Source organism: Zophobas morio, unplaced genomic scaffold, assembly GCF_036711695.1.
Source record: "Zophobas morio isolate AGI-343-1 ecotype UQ-CSIRO unplaced genomic scaffold, CSIRO_AGI_Zmor_V1 ptg000008l, whole genome shotgun sequence".
Taxonomy (NCBI): domain Eukaryota; kingdom Metazoa; phylum Arthropoda; class Insecta; order Coleoptera; family Tenebrionidae; genus Zophobas; species Zophobas morio.
The window spans coordinates 15510589-15528826 of NW_026972113.1; the positions used below are offsets into that span (position 1 = coordinate 15510589).

Consider the following 18238-nt stretch of genomic DNA (forward strand, 5'->3'; position numbering starts at 1 on the left):
AGGCGATAAGCACTTTTTTTATTCAAATAAATAATAATAATAATTATTTATTAATAAGCATGTTTTGATAAATCCAAACACAAAAAACTGATAACTTTTGTTTTTACTACACGGAGAAATTTACTGAACCCTCGTTCTTGTTACATTTGTTTTTATTGTAATCAATTTTTGCCTGCACTCAAAAGCCAACGTTTTTTTTCCCAGTGGATTTCAGTTACGTAAGACTTTACACAGAATCAGTGATAACTTGGAATTAATTAAAAATGATAACACTTATTTTTGCATAACAACTAATCATATGATGTATCATTATATATACCTCATCTAAACTCCATCTACGAAAAAAGACTTCATGTGATTAGTTCAACTTAATTAAAATATGGTTTTAACTTTCTTGTTGTGAAAACAAGTCTATACGTAATTCTAACAAAAAGGCAAAATGTAAGCCCGCCCACCCGCCCTATATCATTTGTGATGATTTTTTTTATTTGCCATAAACCAAGGGGACAGAGCTTAACTGAAAGATACTTATTTCTTGACAGGAAATTAAAAACATATTTTTGAGTATCGTGTTGTTCAAAGAATCCTATCTATATTAAGAAAAAAAACACAAAATATATACCCCGCCCACCCACCCCACCGCAATTGTGATGATCTTTTTTTTATTCTTAAAAACTTAAAACACGTTTACAATGGTAAATTTTTGTAAAGAAATTCGGATTAGACTCCGCCCCTAGGTCTACCAACAAATGAAAACTTCATTACTATTTAGATCAGGGTAGGTGTGGGTGGGGCTTCATATTTCGCTTTAATTTTTTCCTAATATATGTACATAGTATTTTTTGAATAACACGATACTCAAAAACATGTCTTACATGGTAATTTCTAGTAGAGAAATAAGGATTTTACAGTTAAGCTCCGCCCCTCGGCTTACGACGAATAAAAAAGAATCATCAGAATAGAGATAGGGCGGGCGGGCGGGGCTTATATTTGGTCTTTTTTCCTTAATATACATAGCCATCTTTTCATTTCAAACTTATGACATGGTTAAAATGTTCGATATTTCCTTATACAAATTTTGCATTTTGAACATATTTTAAGTTTCATGTTGTTAAAAGAAAAAAAATCCAAAAATCGAAAAGTCAAAGTCTAAATATCGAGAAATTGAGAAGTCTAAATTGAGAAATCTACAAATCGAAATACTAAAAAATCGAAAAATCCGAAAATCGAAATTTAGAAAAATCCAAAACTCGAAAAATCGAAAAAATGGAAAGTTAAAAAATAAAAAATTCCATCAATCGAAAAATAGAAAAGTGGAGAAGAAATCCAAAAATCGAAAAAATTAAAGTCGGAACTCGAAATTCGAAAAAAACAAAAAACGAAACATGAAAAGATCGAAAAATCGAAGTCTAAAAATCGAGAAATCAGAATATCGAGAAATCGTAATGTCGAAAAATCGAGAAATTCAAAAACGGAGTCGATTTCAGATCGATTTATAAACTTGTCGCTGACGTTGCCGTAGGAAAGTTCAAAAATCGCAAAGTCGAAAAATTCAAAAAACAATTCATCGAAAAATCGAGAAACTGAAAAATGGAAGTCGAAAAATCTGAAATTAAAAAGTCAAAAAATCAAAAAATGAAAAAATCGAAATTTTGAAAAATCCTAAAATTAAACCACAAATCGGAAAGTCGAAAAATCGAAAACTCGAAAGAATTGAAAAATCGAAAAGTGGAAAAATTGATCAATCCAAAAATCGAAAATCCGAAAGTGAAAAAGTCGAAAAATCAAAGTGTAAAAACAGGTAAATCGGAAAATAGAGAATTCGAAATTTTGAAAAATCCAAAAATCGATAATCAAAAAACCAAAACTCGAAAACCGAAATTTAAAAAAATTCAAAAATTAACAAATCACAAATCGGAAAGTCGAGAAATCCAAAAATCGGAAACTCAAAAGAATTGAGAAATTTAAAAATCGAAAAGTCAAAGAATTGATTAATACAAAAATCGAAAAATCGTAGAATCGAAGTCGTAAAAAGAGAAATCCAAAACTGAATAATCAAAAAACCAAAACTCGACAAATCGAAAAGTCGAAGTCGGAAATTCGAAAAATCTGAAAGTCGAAGCATCGAGAAATTGAAAAATCTAAATTGAGAAAACTAGAAAATGAAATTTCGAACAATCTAAAACTCGAAAACTCGAAAAAATGTAAGTCGAAAATTCGAGAAATCGGATAAGTCAAAAAATCGAAAATATGAAAAGTCTAAAAATTAACTAATCACAAATAGGAAAGTCGAAAAATTGAAAACTCGAAAGAATTGGGAAATCTGAGAATTGAAAAATCGAATAGTCGAAGAATTGATCAATTCAAAAATCGAAAAATCGTCGAATCGAAGTCCTAAAAAGAAAAATCCAAATATGGATAATCGAAAAATCCAAATATCGATAAATCAAAAAACCAAAACTCGAAAATTCGAAATTCTAAAAACTTAAAAAATTGACAAATCATAAATCGGAGAGTCGGAAAATCCAAAAATCGAAAATTCAAAAGAATCGAGAAATTAACTCGTAAAAGAGAAATCCAAAACTGAATAATCGAAAAACCAAAACTCGACAAATCGAAAAGTCGAAATCGTAAAATGGAAAAATCTGAAATTCGAGAAATCGATATCAAAAAACCGAATATTTGAAAAATCTAAAAATCGATAAATCAAAAACTCCAAAACTCGACAATTCGAAATTTCGAAAAATCGAGATTTTGAAATATCGAAAAATTCAAAAATCATAAATCGAAAAGTCGAATAATTGAACTATCCAAAAATCGAAAACTCCTATAATCAAACTCATAAAATGAGGAAATCCAAAAATCAAAAAGTCTAAATTGAAAAATCTACAAATCGAAATACTGAAAAATCGAAAAATCCGAAAATCGAAATTTAGAAAAATCCAAAACTCGAAAAAATGAAAAGTCGGAACTCGAAATTCGAAAAAACCAAAAAACCAAACATGAAATGGTAAAAAAATCGAAGTCTAAAAATCGGGAAATCAGAATATCGAGAAATTTGGAAAAGAAATGTAAAAATAGAAGAATCGCAGTAGACAATTTAAAAAAACCGAAAGTCGAAACTCAAAAATTCGAAAAATGAAAAGTCAAAAATCCGTAATTCGAAAATCTGAGAGATCGAAGTCAAAAAATTAAAAAATCGAAAATTGAAAAATCAAAAATCGATAAAGCAGAAAATCCAAACTTCGCAAAAACAGAGGGAGTGGTAAAATCGCTAAATTAAAGAAGCTGGAAATGAAAAATCGAAAATTTGAAGAATCGATCGAAAAATCGAACATTCGACAAATACAAAAGTCGCAAAATTAAAAATCAAAAATTCAGAAAATCGAAAGCGAAAAATTCAAAAACTGAGAAATTGAAAAATCTAGAAATCGAGAACACGAAAAGTCGGATTATCAAATAAATCGAGAAGTCAGAATAATACAAAAATGGAAGAATCAAGCATTTGAAGAATACACAAATCCAAAAATCGAAAAGTCAAAAAAATCGAAAAATCCAAGTCGAAAAAACGAAAAGTCGAAAATGGGGAAATCGAGAAAACAAACATTCGAAAAATCCAAAAATCGATAAATCAAAAAACCAAACTCGAAAATTCGAAATTTTAAAAAGTCAAAAAATTGACAAATCATAAATCGGAGAGTCGAAAAATCCAAAAATCGAAAACTCAAATGAATTGAGAAATTTAAAAATCGAAAAGTCGAAGAATTGATTAATACAAAAATCGAAAAATCATAGAATCGATGTCGTAAAAAATGTCAAATCCAAAACTGAATAATCGAAAAACTAAAACTCGACAAATTGAAAAGTCGAAGTCGGAAAATCGAAAAATCTGAAAGTCGAAACATCGAGAAATTGAAAAATCTAAATTGAGAAAACTAGAAATTGAAATTTCAAACAATCTAAAACTCAAAATCTCGAAAAAATGTAAGTCGAAAATTCGAGAAATCGATAAGTCAAAAAACCGAATATTTGAAAAATCTAAAAATCGATAAATCAAAAAATCCAAAACTCGACAATTCGAAATTTCGGAAAGTCGAAAAATCGAGATTTTGAAATATCGAAAAATTCAAAAATCATAAATCGAAAAGTCGAAAAATTGAACTATGCAAAAATCAAAAAAATCCTAGAATCAAATTCGTAAAAAGAGGAAATCCAAAAATTAAAAAGTGTAAGTTGAGAATTCTAAAAATCGAAAAATCCAAAAATCGAAATTTAGAAAAATCCAAAACTGTTAAACTCGAAAAATCGAAAACATCAAAACTCGAAATTCGAAAAAACCAAAAAACGAAACATGAAAATCAAAGTCTACAAATCGGGAAATCGGAAAATCGAGACACGAAATGTCGAAAACGGAAGTCGAAAAATCGGGAAATCGAAAAGTCAAAAAATCAAAAAAGGAGAAATCGAAATTTTCAAAAATCTACGATTCTACAAATCAAAAAATCCAGAACACGAAAATTCGAAATGACGTGGCGAAATCCAAAAATTGAAAAATCGAGATTTCCATCTACATATATCGAAAAATTAAAAAAATCACAAACCGAAAAGTCCAAAAAACCACAGATGAATGGAAAAATTCAAAAATCAAAGTTGAAATATCGAAAAATCTGAAGTTCTGAAAACATCCAGAAATTAAAAGGTCTAAGTCTGAAAATACAAAACTCGAAAAATCGAAAAAATGGAAAGTCTAAAAGTCAAAAATCCAAAATCAAAAAGTCGTTTAGTCCCATCAATCGAAAAATCGAAATTTGGAAAAGAAATGTAAAAATAGAAGAATCGCAGTAGACAATCCGACAGTCGAAACACAAAAATTCGAAAAATAAAAAGTCAAAAATCGGTAATTCGAAAACCTGAGAAATCGATGTCAAAAAATTAAAAATCGAAAATTTAAAAAATCAAAAATCGGCAAAGCAGAAAATCCAAAATTCGCAAAAACAGAGGGAGTGGTAAAATCGCTAAATTAAGAAGCTGGAAATGAAAAATTGGTCTAAAGAGTTTAGACAGTACTTCCCTCGCTGTCGGAAACTTGACGACTGCATGCCTATTGTGTTTTTTTTCTCATTACATTTTTGTAGTGGGAATTTAAAAAAAAATTGGGATGACGTCATCAACATTTTTGCAAGGACACGTATATCAGTTGGGATAGATGTAGTGTAATACTAAGAATAAAATTATTATATTCTCAAATTTTCGGGAAAATGAATTGGGTCGTTTGAATATTGATTTGTAATAATCAATAAAATAACGAAACAATTTACTCACGTATACCTACGTATCAGAGGCAACTGAAAATCGTGTATGTATAAACATTCTTAATTTAAGATGACAGGCGTAACAGCATACGCGAGAGCCAAACAGAGAAACTGTAAACAAAACGACCGTCGGTTTTATTGCTTCGACTTCCGCTTATTATATAAAACATTGGGTTTTATTTTAATTCTTGACGGTGAAATTCACAATTGGTTGGTTATAAACATGTCTATTTCACATTCGCGGAATCAAGTGAACGCATAAAACAAATGCAGGTCTGTAATGTTAAAGTCGATGTAAATAAGCGTGCTACCCTTATGTTTCAACCGAGTTTTTCCTTTAACAAATTTTGTGTCTACCAAATTGGGTTGGTTGGGGTGTAATACTAATAATAAGTGTTGCCTTTAATTTAATCAATAAAATAAATTGACTTCATTAATTTTTTTGAACCACCTCTTAAGAAAATCTAAAAAATATGAATGGAATGATAAATCACAAGTACAAACTCATCATATTTTTTGCATTTTAGATAGGATTTATTCAGCAAAATTTAAGGGTGACGTCATCAATTTTTTTAGGAGGGATGAACAAATACATTTTGAACAAAAGTTTACCATGCTTATAATAACTTTAAAATATTCCCAAGATTTCAAAGCATTCGGTTTTGTAATTCCTGATTAAATCGATAAAATAAATTCACGCCTTCATTATTTTTTTTGAGTCACCCTGCATATGCAAATCCAAAAATATGAATGGAATGATAAATAACAAGTACAGACTCATCATATTTTGTACATTGTAGATACGATTTATTCGGAAAACTTTTGAGCTGACCTCATCAGTTTTTTGTAGAAGATAACCAAATATATTTTGACTAAAAATTTATTATGCTCTTTATAACCTTAAAACATCTGCAAGATTTCAAAGCATTCGGTTTTGTAGTTCCTGATTAAATCAATAAAATAAATTTACGCATTCATTAATTTTTTTGAGTCACCCTGTATATGCAAATCGAAAAAATTTGAATGGAATGATAAATCACAAGAAGAGACTCACCATATTTTGTACATTTTAGATAGGATTTTTTCAGCAAAATTTTGTGGTGACATCATAATTTTTTTAGGGGGGACGACCAAATACGTTTTGATCAAAAATTTACCATGCTTCTGGATTCTGGATTCTTAATTTATGGGGGCTGACCGTAGCCAGCCGGCACTTAGGCCTCGCCTTTGGGCCCATTGTACCTTCCCCAAGTCCATATCAGGGTGTTTTCCCGCTCCTCTACTCGTCAAGCCACCCAACTGCTTGAATGTACTTGAGTAATGCAGAGGGTGGAAACTCCCTGATATTTGCCATACTAGGCCAGATGTCCCCTAGTATGGATTCCCTGTAGGAGGCTAGGGCTGGACACTCACGAAGAATGTGCTCAGCTGTTTCCTCTTCTTCATTGCATCCACGACAGATTGGGTCTGTTACCACCCCTATCGTATATAGATGTTTGTTAAACTGGTAATGTCCCGTAAGGAATCCTACCAGTTTACGCAGTTTGTCCCTTGAAAGTGAGAGATAAAATTTCGTCAACTTACGGTCTGGTGTCGCCATACAAGCTCTACTATGCCGACAGCTGCTCAACTTCACCCATATCTGCTCATGGCGTCTCTGGGTATATTGCTTTACGAGTTCGTTCGAGGGGGCGACCGAAGGCGTGATTGCCGGTTCGGGTCCCCAGAAGGGCATGCGCGCAGCTCGCTTCGCCATCTCATCTGCCCTCTCGTTTCCTTCGTTGCCACTGTGTCCTTTGATCCAACAAAGTTCCACACTATTCCTCTGCGTTACATACTTTAGCGTTTGTCTGCACTCCCAAACCAGCCCGGATCGAACCATACAGCTGTCCAGGGCTAGTAGTGCAGACTTGCTGTCAGTAAGTATGCGTATTGATTTGTTGCCGATTTCACGTTCAGCAATGATTCTAGCTCCCAGCATTATTCCCATCAGTTCTGTTTGTAAGACAGACGTGTGGGTGCCGAGAGGTACACTGATTTGTGCGTTCAGTTGTTCGGAGTAGATGCCGGCTCCTGAACCACTATCTGTTTTGGCACCATCGACATAGATATCTATGTCGGCTCGTCCTTCTGAATTATCATTCATTGATATTCTATATGTCTTCTCATATATTAATTTTGTGCCCATTCGGTCACAACCCATCCTTAACAAGGGTATTCTGTTGAACGCCTCCGTTAAGATCCGAGTGTGCTTCGTTGTGCGGCCTTGTTTGTTCCATACTCCCAGAGAGTGAAGTCTTAGAGACGTCGTCATTGCCGCTTCCTCTATGTAAAGGTTAAGAGGTGCTAAGCAAAGAAGAGTCTCCAGAGCCGCTGTGGGAGTCGTCCTCATTGCTCCTGTAACACTGAGACACGCCATTCTCTGAACGTGTTCAAGTTGCAGGGCTGTTGTTTTTTGTCTGGCTCTGGGCCACCAAACTAAAGCTCCATAGCACAGCATCGGTCTGACTATTGCCGTGTAGATCCAGAGGGCGATCTTGGGATTTAAACCCCACGACCTTCCCACCACCCTACGACATTGCCAAAGAGCCGAGCGTGCCTTTTCTACTTTATCATCTACATGCTTCTTCCAATTCAGTCGCCAGTCCAATACAACTCCCAGGTATTTGACTTCGTCCAAAAGTTGAAGCGTTGTGTTAAATATTTTTGGCATCTGTAGTGTGCCAATTTTCCTTTTCCTGGTGAACAGGATTAGTTTCGTCTTTTCTCCATTAACGGAGAGGGTATGTCTGCTGCACCATTCCTCGACTATTTTTACTGCAGCTTGCATTATCTCACATAATGTATCTGCGTTTTTTCCTGTTAGCAGAATGACTAGATCGTCCGCGTATCCAATTGTGTGGTAGCCAAGATCATTGAGGCGTCGTATCAGGCTGTCAACGACAGTATCCCACAGTACAGGAGAGAGAACTCCTCCCTGAGGACATCCCCTGTCTACAACAGCCTCGATCTCAGTGCCACCTACATTAATCATTACTTCCCTGTTCCTCAGCATACCGGCCACCCACCTACTTAGGGTGGGGTCCACGTCGTGCTCTCGTAGGGCTAGCTCTATTCTTTTGAAAGTCGTTTTATCAAACGCTCCTTCAATATCCAAAAACATTCCTAAGGTGAAGAGTTTGTTCTCCATCGCCCACTCTATACGGTTTACAACTGTGTGTAGGGCCGTATCGGTGGATCTTCCTTGGATGTAGGCATGTTGGTTCGGATGTAGAGGTTGCTTGCTCAAAGCAGTCTCCCGAATATCTTTTTCGCTTAGTCTTTCTAGCGTTTTCAGCAAGAATGATGTTAAGCTAATTGGTCTGTAGGATTTAGCCAAAGTGTAATCTTGTCGTCCTGGCTTAGGTATAAAGATAACCTTTACTTTTCGCCATGCATTCGGTATGTAGCTGAAAGCCAGACACGCCCGAAGCATTGGCAACAAAATAGGGCGTAGTCTGCTCATTCCCCTCTGCAGGAGGGCGGGATAAATACCGTCAACTCCTGGAGATTTGTATGGGGAAAAGCTGTCCACTGCCCACTCCAGTCTTGCCTCCGTGACTACCTTTGCAGCCAGCGCCCAGTCCTTCGGGGAAGGTTGAGTACCGACTACATCCCTTTTGGAATGGGAGGTAGTCCGTGTGCTGCCTGGAAACATGGTCTGCAGCAAAAGTTCTGCGGACTCTTCTAAGGTGGCTGTAAAGGTGCCATCTTCTTTCTTTAGGAAACCTAGTTGATGTGTGTGGTCCTTCGAAAGAACTCTCTTCAGCCTTGCGGCCGAAGCAGTCGACGTTATGTCGCTGCAGAAGGATCTCCACGTTTCCCGTTTCCTCTTTCTTAATTCTTTCTTAAACTCTTTCCGGTGCTCTTTATAGGCTTCCCAGTCTTCAGTTTTCTTAGTGTTTTTTGCTCTATTGAAAAGTTTTCTTAGCCCCGATTGAAGTAGGCTGAGCCTTCGGTTCCACCATGGTGTACCTTTGCCCAGACCTTCCTTCTTTAGGGGGCAACTTTTCTCATACGCTGACATTAGAGAGTCGTTGATAATGGTCAAGGTTTTCTCTATGTCTTCTGTCGAACTGTATTCTGTTGGTATAGACTGCACGGAGGTCCCCAGTCTGTCGTCCAGTTCTTCGTTGTATAAAGCCCAGTTCGTCAGCCTAGGGTTCCTGTACGTCTTTATCTCCATGTCTATACATTTTGATGTATACATGATCCATCTATGGTCTGACACTTTCGCCTCTTTAGAGACGTGCCATCCCATTATATATTGTGAGATATCCCATGTAGCCAGTGTAATATCTATTACTGACTGACTACGTGATGTTACGAAAGTTGGTTCGCAGCCTCGGTTGAGAATCTCTAGATTTGTTGATAAAAGATATTCAGCTAGTGTTCTTCCTCTATCATTAGTGTCTTTGCTCCCCCACAACAGACAGTGGGCATTCGCATCGGCACCGATGATGAGGTTTATATTTCCGGTATCACAGTATTCCACCAAGTTCGCCATTTCCCATGTTGGACATGGTTCCTGTGCTCCCTGTGGTAAGTACACGGATGCTATTACCAGTTGCTCTTCGCCTCTTCCTATGTTACACTTAACATTTACCGCAGTCACATCCCTGGAGCTGACCTGAGGTAGGAGGACGGCTTTAATTTTCCTCGGAATATAGACGCATGTCCTTGGAGATTCTATTGTGGTACCTGAAACAACAGTGCCATTTAAATTGCTCAACCCTGCGATCCTGGATTTTACAATCCATGGTTCTTGGATTATTGCTATAGTGTTCTGCATCTTGTCTAGACGACGACACAAAACAGTCGTCGCCATGCGACAATGCTGCAGGTTAATCTGAATGAAATTTATCTGCTGCAGCGCCATCTCTGCAACCAAAAATCCCATAATTGTCCTAGGAGACACGAGGCACATGTCTCAGGCGGGCCCGCCCCCACTGGTAGAGGCTTCATCCCCTGGGGTTTCTACCTCTTCCATAGGGGTCCGCCCTTCCTTAGCCGACGCCTCGTTCTCCTTGAGTTTCAGGTTGAAAGAGGACAGCATATAATTGATTCTGCCCTCTCTCTCCCTGATTATCTTGGCCTCTTCCATCCCAAGACCAAACACAAAGAGGTTGCCTGGAGAGGCAGCCTCGGGTTTGGCCTCGCGATGGAAAAGAAGCCATTTTTTGACGTTGGCCCATTGGTTCTGACCCTCCAGGCGGCGAAGTACGACTCCTGCGTCCACCGGTGGCCCCGGTATCCACAGGGTCGCCCTCACCAGCCTTGGTAGGTCAGCCAAGGGGACCACGTTAAGTTGTGCGCCCTCCCACAAGGGTGTTAGGGAGCGCACTGTTTGTTGTAGCCATTTCAGGGACAACTCGTCTTCACAGGTTATCCTTAGTATTTCCCCTGTGTACTTCATGCCCCTGAAAGTGGCTGCTTGTCTACCCGATGCCAAGCACTGGTCAAGTTGCTTGTCCAGCGCTCCCATCAGGCCCTTTTGTACTATCTCCACTTGGTCAGCAGTCAGCTTACCAAGTGGATGCTGCACATCAATCACAGCTACACGGAGATGACTTGCAGCCGCCTCCCTGTAGCTCTGTTCTCTAGAGGTAGTCTCCTGCCTCCTCATCCTCTTTTGCTTTTCAGCTGCCGGAGGTGTGGAGGTTGAAGACCTCACTCTCTTCTTTGACCCTGAGGTCTTTTTCCCCGCGGGTTGTTTAGGGTTGGCTATCGTAGCCTGCCCTTTACCCTTGGGGTTTATCCCGGAGGAGGATGGATGGTTTCGGCGGGTCGGTATTCGCCGCCTCCGCCTGCAAACGAGCCTTCCTCCGCCTTTTTACCTCAGCCCCGCAGATTCGCTTCCTCCTAGGAGGCTGCGACCCCACATTGGCCGGGTTTTCTGTTTGAGGTGCACCCGAAGGCACTTCCTCAGTGGTTTTTTTATTATTATTATTTTCCATGATCTGGATTTTGATTTCGTCCTCCTGCGTCCCCACCCACCACGGAGTCCAACAAGGGGACGTCGAACTTCGACGTCAGGGCTAGCAGAAGGATATAGCCCCCAGGGAAGCTCATCCTGCAGTACGCAACCTCAACTAGTGAGGTTACTCGTGCTCAGACTACACTTCCCCCAAGGACTCACCCTGTCGGCGGTCTGACCCGACGACACAGCCGATTGATCTGAGATGGGTTAGTCTCGACCTCCCGTTTTGGTGGAAATCCAGGCCAAAGAGGCGTGTTGCCCAGCCTTGGTGACACACTGCACCAAGGGGGGCTCAACCTCCAGGATTCCTTCATCCCACCTTACGGACCTCCACGCACGGCACAAACACGCGGGAGCTTGTCCGCGGGGCTGTTTTGACGACCCCACACCAGGGGTTTAATCCCGGGGGGGCACGTTTATTTCCAGCCCTCCTCTACTGAACCGCCTTCGCGGCCGTCTAAGCCGACAACCACCAAGGCATGTCCAGGCAAGACGAGCCTCAGCCCTAACCTACATATCTGGAGAAGGGAAAAAATCCAGGTCGGACTTCCACCACCCCCAGGAGTGTTTAGTTCCGGGGGGCATATCCGCCCTTCCCAGACCTCCCTTCCCCAGACAATGCCGGTCTCCCCCTATCCGCAACCCTGGGGACGCGCCTGATAGGTAGCTCAACCCACAGGATTTACCATGCTTATGATAATTTTAAAATGTCTTCAAGATTTCGAAGCATTCGGTTTTCTAGTTCCTGAGTAAATCAGTAAAATAAATTTACGCTTTCATTTATTTTCTTGAATCACCCTGTATATGCAAATCCAAAAAATATGAATGGAGTGATAGATCAGATCACAAGTACAGACTGATCATATTTTGTACATTTTAGATATGATTTATTCGGCAAATTTTCGAGCTGACGTCATCAAGTTTTTGGAGGGGATAAGCAAATATATTTTGACTAAACATTTATTATGCCCTTTATAACCTTAAAACATCTGCAAGATGTCAGAGCATTCCGTTTTGTAGTTCCTGATTAAATCAATAAAATATATTTACGCATTCATTAATTTTTTTGAGTCACCCTGTATATGCAAATCCAAAAAATATGAATGGAGTGATAAATTACAAGTACAGACTCATCATATTTTTACAGTTTGGATAGGATTTATTCGGCAAACTTTCGAGCTGACGTCATCAATTTTTTGGAGGGGATAAGCAAATATATTTTGACTAAACATTTATTATGCTCTTTATAACCTTAAAACATCTGCAAGATTTCAAAGCATTCGGTTTTGTAGTTTCTGAGTAAATCAGTAAAATAAATTTACGCATTCATTAATTTTTTTGAGTCACCCTGCATATGCAAATCCAAAAAATATGAATGGAGTGATAGATCACAAGTACAGGCTCATCATATTTTGTACATTTTAGATATGATTTATTCCACAAACTTTTGAGCTGACGTCATCAAGTTTTTGGAGGGGATAAGCAAATATTTTTTGACTAAAGATTTATGATGCTCTTTATAGCCTTAAAACATCTGCAACATTTCAAAGCATTCTGGTTAGCAGATTAAAAATTAAATTTCAAAATGTTGTTTTATAATTTTGATTTTTTTTCCAAAAATCTGGACGTTTCAGGTGAAAAGTCGATTCGGAGTTGTAAACTACATGTGTAGGACTATGTTATTTTATACAATTGTAAACCCATTTACTATGTACAATTTTGAAGTGACGTCATCGCATTAGTGGTGGGGATGATTAGACAAATTTTGGTTAGCGTTTTACCATCTACATGATATTCTTAATATAAGTACAAAATTTCACAACAATCGGTCGAGTACTTTCGGAGATTATCTGTCTAATAAAAATCCGGGACGGCAGACGGACAGACGGACAGACGGACAGACGGACAGACGGACGGACAGACGGACGGACAGACGGACAGACGGACAGACGGACAGACAGACGGAAATGGGAGACCTATTTCTTCGTCTTCTAGGGGTCATGAAAGATCGAGAAAACGTAAAAGTAGAGAGTCGGCCGACGGACTCGATTACAATACTTCCTTTGCTTACGCTCGGGAAGTAAAAATCGAAAATTTGAAGAATCGATCGAAAAATGAAAAACAGAAAAATCGAACATTCAACAAATAGAAAAGTCGAAAAATTAAAAAATCAAAAATTCAGAAAATCGAAAGCGAAAAATTCAAAAATCGAGAAATTGAAAAATAGAAATCGAGAACACGAAAAGTCGGATTATCAAAAAAATCGAGAAGGCAGAATAATACAAAAATGGAAGCAGCAAGCATTTGAAGAATACACAAATCCGAAAATCGAAAAATCAAAAAATCCAAGTCGAAAAAACGAAAAGTCGAAAATGGGGAAATCAGGAAAAGGAACACTCGAAAAATCCAAAAATCCAAAAAATAGAAAACAGGAAAAATCGAAAAAACAAAAACAGAAAAAACCAAAAACGTACAATCCAAAGATCGCAAAACTCAAAAATCCAAATCAAAAAACTTCGAAAATGTGAAGAAACGATAAATTGAAAAATCGATAAATCAAAAAATCCAGAACTCGAAAATTCGAAGTTTCGAGAAAAGTCGAAAAATTAAAAAATCGAAAAGTCGAAAATTTAAACATTCCAAAAATATAAAAATCGTAGATTCAAAGTCGTAAAAAAGAAAAGTAAAACATGTCACAATTGAGATAGGGTGGGTGGGCGGGGCTACATTTTGCCTTTTTTTCTTGATACTTATTTCGACAACAAGAAATTTAAACCTTGTCTAAAATAGTAAATTTTTGTAGTAATCAACTTAAATCCTCCACTTTTCTTCTACAACAGCAACTCCTACGGGAACTTTAACGTCAACACCAAGTTTATAAATCCCACTTTAACTAAATACATTTTCTTGTATATTTCTGGTTCTAGAACTCACTTCCGACCTCGTTTCTTTGATAACTCCAACCGTTTTTCCAGAATCGGAATTTTCGAAATTTTAAATAAAACACAAAATTAAAATATTCCTCATCAGCTGCCTAGAAAACATGAAATGAATTCGTATAATTGACCACATTGCTATACCTTACGCCCGAGAAGTATAACAAGAGTCATAGAAAAAAAAGAGTGCTTCGACCCAGGGAGTACTCTGCGATATCAATTTATATAAATTAAACATGTATACGCGGCGAAGTCATTAATTTTAAAATATAGTTTTTTTATTTATTTATCATATTTAATTATTATAATAATAAAGGTCGTTGTGGTATAGATACTCTTTGAATTATGGCAGTGGGTGTAGGTTGTGGGGGTCCTAAGAGACGGAATCAGCACCACTCTCTAAGTGTTTCATGTACATATTGTTCATGACTCAGTTCAAACTGGTTTCGCTGACCTCGACACCGACACCGAGCTCGACTCCAATATAAACCAAAAAAAAAGTTAAAAATATTTATTTACATTCAATAATGTACATATCTTTATTAAATCTGCGGAGGAGCCAACGACTGATACAACTTTGTAACTGCAGTTTCAACAATTTGTTTAAACGTTTCGTCTTCAGGACAAGTAACCTCCTGTAACAAAGTCAACATTTTCTTTCATCGAGACCTATTAAAACTTACCAAGTTTGATAAATCTATATCCGCTTTTTTATCATTCACGGTAACGTACAACCTTTCGCCTTTGAACATTTTTGGAACGGAATCTTCACCAAACATGTCCTGAAGCATTTCAATCAGGCACTCCTAGAACGACACATTAAAAAAAATCAGTAAGAACCGTCCTACACACTTTAAAATGCATCCGATCGACTTTTACGCTTGTCGATAGATGTTTTATAGGTGTATCCAGTAAGTCGGCTTGAAGTATCGCTGCGACGATTGCGTCAGCGTACATGTCATTTACGGGATTTGCGATCCACTAAAAACTCATTTAAGATAAAATGCATAACAAATGAGTAGACGTTACCTCGAGAGTAATAATTTTATTTTCTATGGTAATATCGATCGCCTTAAATGCTCTAACTTTCTTGTCACCTGCGATAGGCTCCAGCAAGCCAGCAACCTGTGTGATAAAGTGGCGCAGCACTCCCATGTTTCCGGAGTAGTGGATACTTTGTCTTTGCATGATTTGGCTCATACTCATGTCGGTGTATTCTTCAAAAAAAAAAAAAAAATAGATTGCACTTTTTTTACTCTTATTAAACTCACTTGGTAGATCGTTAGCCGCCAGCAAATGATAATTGAAATTTCTCTTTACTAAAACGCCTGACAACGTGTTCCCTGCCTTTGGTTCTTCCACCGCTAAACTACCCATAACTTTGGCGGTTTTTTCACCACGAAAATACAGTTCAACACAGTGTGTATTTCGCGGATTGTGAAAGTAAATCGTCGTGTTTGGATCGTCTTCGTATTCTCTCTGAAGCGCTGCCTTCAAACGACTCATTTCGTTTTGTTCGCTATGCACTAAAACCTTGTCTCTCATTACGAACAGTACGACACAGCTTGGACACTTACGACATGAGGCGGTTTTAGGATGCGTATCAATTCGCTGGTTTTTTGATAATTGTAAGGCTTATCGGAGTTGTCAAGTGTGATCGTTACCTATTGAAACTGAAAATAATTGAGTTTGGTTAACAGTGAAATCATGCCTACGTGTGTTGTTTTTAGTAAAAATGTTAAAGATAATGAGCTTATCACGTGTGATATATGTAAAAACCCAGCACATGCGATTTGTGATGGATTGTCGCGGCAGGAGATGGATTGTCTTCGCTCTAAGAACAGGAAAATTCGATATTTTTGTACGGATTGCAACATCGTGGTAGTTATTGGTGATCTAAAGAACGAAGTTGAAGAATTAAAAGAAAAAATTTCCAGCATGCACTCTATGATCCAAGGTTCAACTGCGTCCTCTACAAACGGAAAAACGTTATCTGAAGACGACATTATTAAAGAAGTTGAGGATCGTCTGCGCCGAACAAATAACATTGTTGTATCTAACTTACCTGAATCTGAGGGACCTGATAACATAGATGAACATATTTCCAAATTTTTAAATTTATTGCCAATTAAAGATGAAATTAAGAATGAAATTATTCCTGAAAAATGTTATCGTATCGGTAAAGTCAAAAGTGATGATAAACATCATCTCTTTTTGGTTAAATGTAGGTCTCCATCAGCTGTAGTCGATGTTTTATGAAATTATAAACTCACTAAAAGTATATATATGAGTCGAGACTTGACAGCACAGCAGAGGAATGTTTCTTACTTGGTACGTACAGAATTTCGGTCTAGGAGAGAAAATGGTGAGGATAATATAAAATTGAAATATGTGAATGACAGGGGCGGCTGGTCAGGGGCGGCAGGGTCGGCCACGCCGTACCAGTCATTTTAAAATAAGCGTTGAAATTAGAAAATAAAAAAAGAAATAAAGTTTGAATGTACGTTAGGATAGATCATATATATTAAAAATATATTTTATTATATTGTAGGTACAAAATAAAGCATTTGTTGCTAATTTTAAATGCTGATAAACACGCTTTGCCGGCGAGATTTCGGCAAGCCGTACCCAGGAATGCATTATACTCGATGTTTCGACTTCGTAGCAGCTTACGGTTTCATCGTTCTCTTTGTCTAGTACACTGTAGTAGACAAAGACCTGGCGGAACGTATGTTGTGCCAGGTCCGGCGAAATCCTCCTTCGCCGTACCCAGCAACGCGAATTTAGTTTTTAAAACGCTTAATATTTAAGATAGCTAACCAAATTACAAAACAATAACGGCTTCGATGTTCTTCAGTGCATACTATTTTTTTTTAATAATAATTGTCGATTTAATACATTTTTCTGTGTATGAATAATAAACGAAAAAAATTACATTAAATTATCTAAAATTTTATTTTTCGTACATAACTTAGCTACAACATAAATGCGCTTTTTCTGTATTTTTAGCATCTAAGCGTTTTCACATATTTCAGAAACGAATTTAAAGTTTTAAATCATTTTAATTTTTCAATTATTCAATTAATTTATTTGACAATTTGTCATATACATTAAAAAAAAATAAATGTAAATGAAGATAGTTAACAGTTGGTACTTTTATTATTACTTTTTTTATATTTTTTAACTGCATGTCATTATTTAATTATTATTATTTAATTGTGGATGTCCGGGGTCGGCAAGCCGTATAGCCGCCGGTCGACGCGGAACTCAGTAAAAATAATGTTTTCGGTGGTTCTCAATTAATGATAAAGCAGAACAAGTAGAATTAAGGATTAATAGTATTTGGAATCAAACTGACATTGTCAATTTCCTATAAAAAATTATTTTAACAGGTCGAAACATTTGAGATGTTTTGTACATCCTGGCACGTAAAATGTCAGTGGTTAATAAGTAGCAGCCATACATTACGAAAATATATAACACCAAGGTGTAGACTCAAAATATTTGGCCGACCCGAAATTTTGACCCACCAGCCGCCACTGGTGAATGATGTTCCAAAAATAATTTCTGCAAAAAATGTTTAACTATCCAACGAACACATACTGTCCAAAACCTCAACATTGCTTATCAAAACGTCAGAGGTCTTAACACCAAAGTCAGTACGTTTTACCCTAATATTGTTGACTGTGACTTCGATGTTATTTTATTACTCGAAACTTGACTTAGAGATGATGTCTTGTCGTCTGAATATTTTTCTCCTAATTATAGTGTGCACAGATCCTATAACGGAAGAAGAGGTCGTGGTTTAGCAACAGCAGTCTTAATTCAATACTCATCGGAAATGATTGTTAACAAATCGCCTATAGATGATATCGACCTCCTAATAGTTAGAGTGAAGGTAAAAGAACAATGGCTCAATTTTATCATCATTTACTTTTCCCCAGAAACTAACATAACTTGCTATGAAACTG

The 18238-nt window shown here is 37.2% G+C and overlaps 1 protein-coding gene across 2 annotated transcripts; it reads right to left on the reverse strand.

Annotated features, from left to right (window-relative positions):
* Positions 1-14787: 14787 nt before the first annotated feature.
* On the reverse strand, positions 14788-15945 carry LOC135125475 (cleavage and polyadenylation specificity factor 73-like). Of its 2 annotated transcripts, none has more exons than XM_064051129.1 (6): positions 15845-15945; positions 15539-15800; positions 15297-15484; positions 15120-15248; positions 14951-15073; positions 14788-14902 (listed from the first exon to the last, which is right to left on the reverse strand). In XM_064051129.1, exons 2-6 carry the CDS (start codon positions 15771-15773, stop codon positions 14810-14812), a joined length of 768 nt encoding a protein of 255 aa, XP_063907199.1. In that variant the 5' UTR covers positions 15774-15800; positions 15845-15945; the 3' UTR covers positions 14788-14809. The 2 variants fall into 2 exon arrangements, with proteins under 2 accessions (XP_063907199.1, XP_063907200.1); XM_064051130.1 differs by having other exon boundaries at positions 15539-15793; positions 15845-15930.
* Between the last annotated feature and the right edge of the window lie 2293 nt (positions 15946-18238).

Bases quoted from the DNA above. Each gene is read 5' to 3' on its own strand.
- LOC135125475 (XM_064051129.1), bottom strand. From the start codon at position 15,773: ATGAGTCGTTTGAAGGCAGCGCTTCAGAGAGAATACGAAGACGATCCA. The intron at 15,249-15,296 runs GTAACGTCTACT...ATGAGTTTTTAG, and splicing joins ATAAAATTATTACTCTCGAG to TGGATCGCAAATCCCGTAAA. The intron at 14,903-14,950 runs GTAAGTTTTAAT...ACTTTGTTACAG, and splicing joins ATATAGATTTATCAAACTTG to GAGGTTACTTGTCCTGAAGA.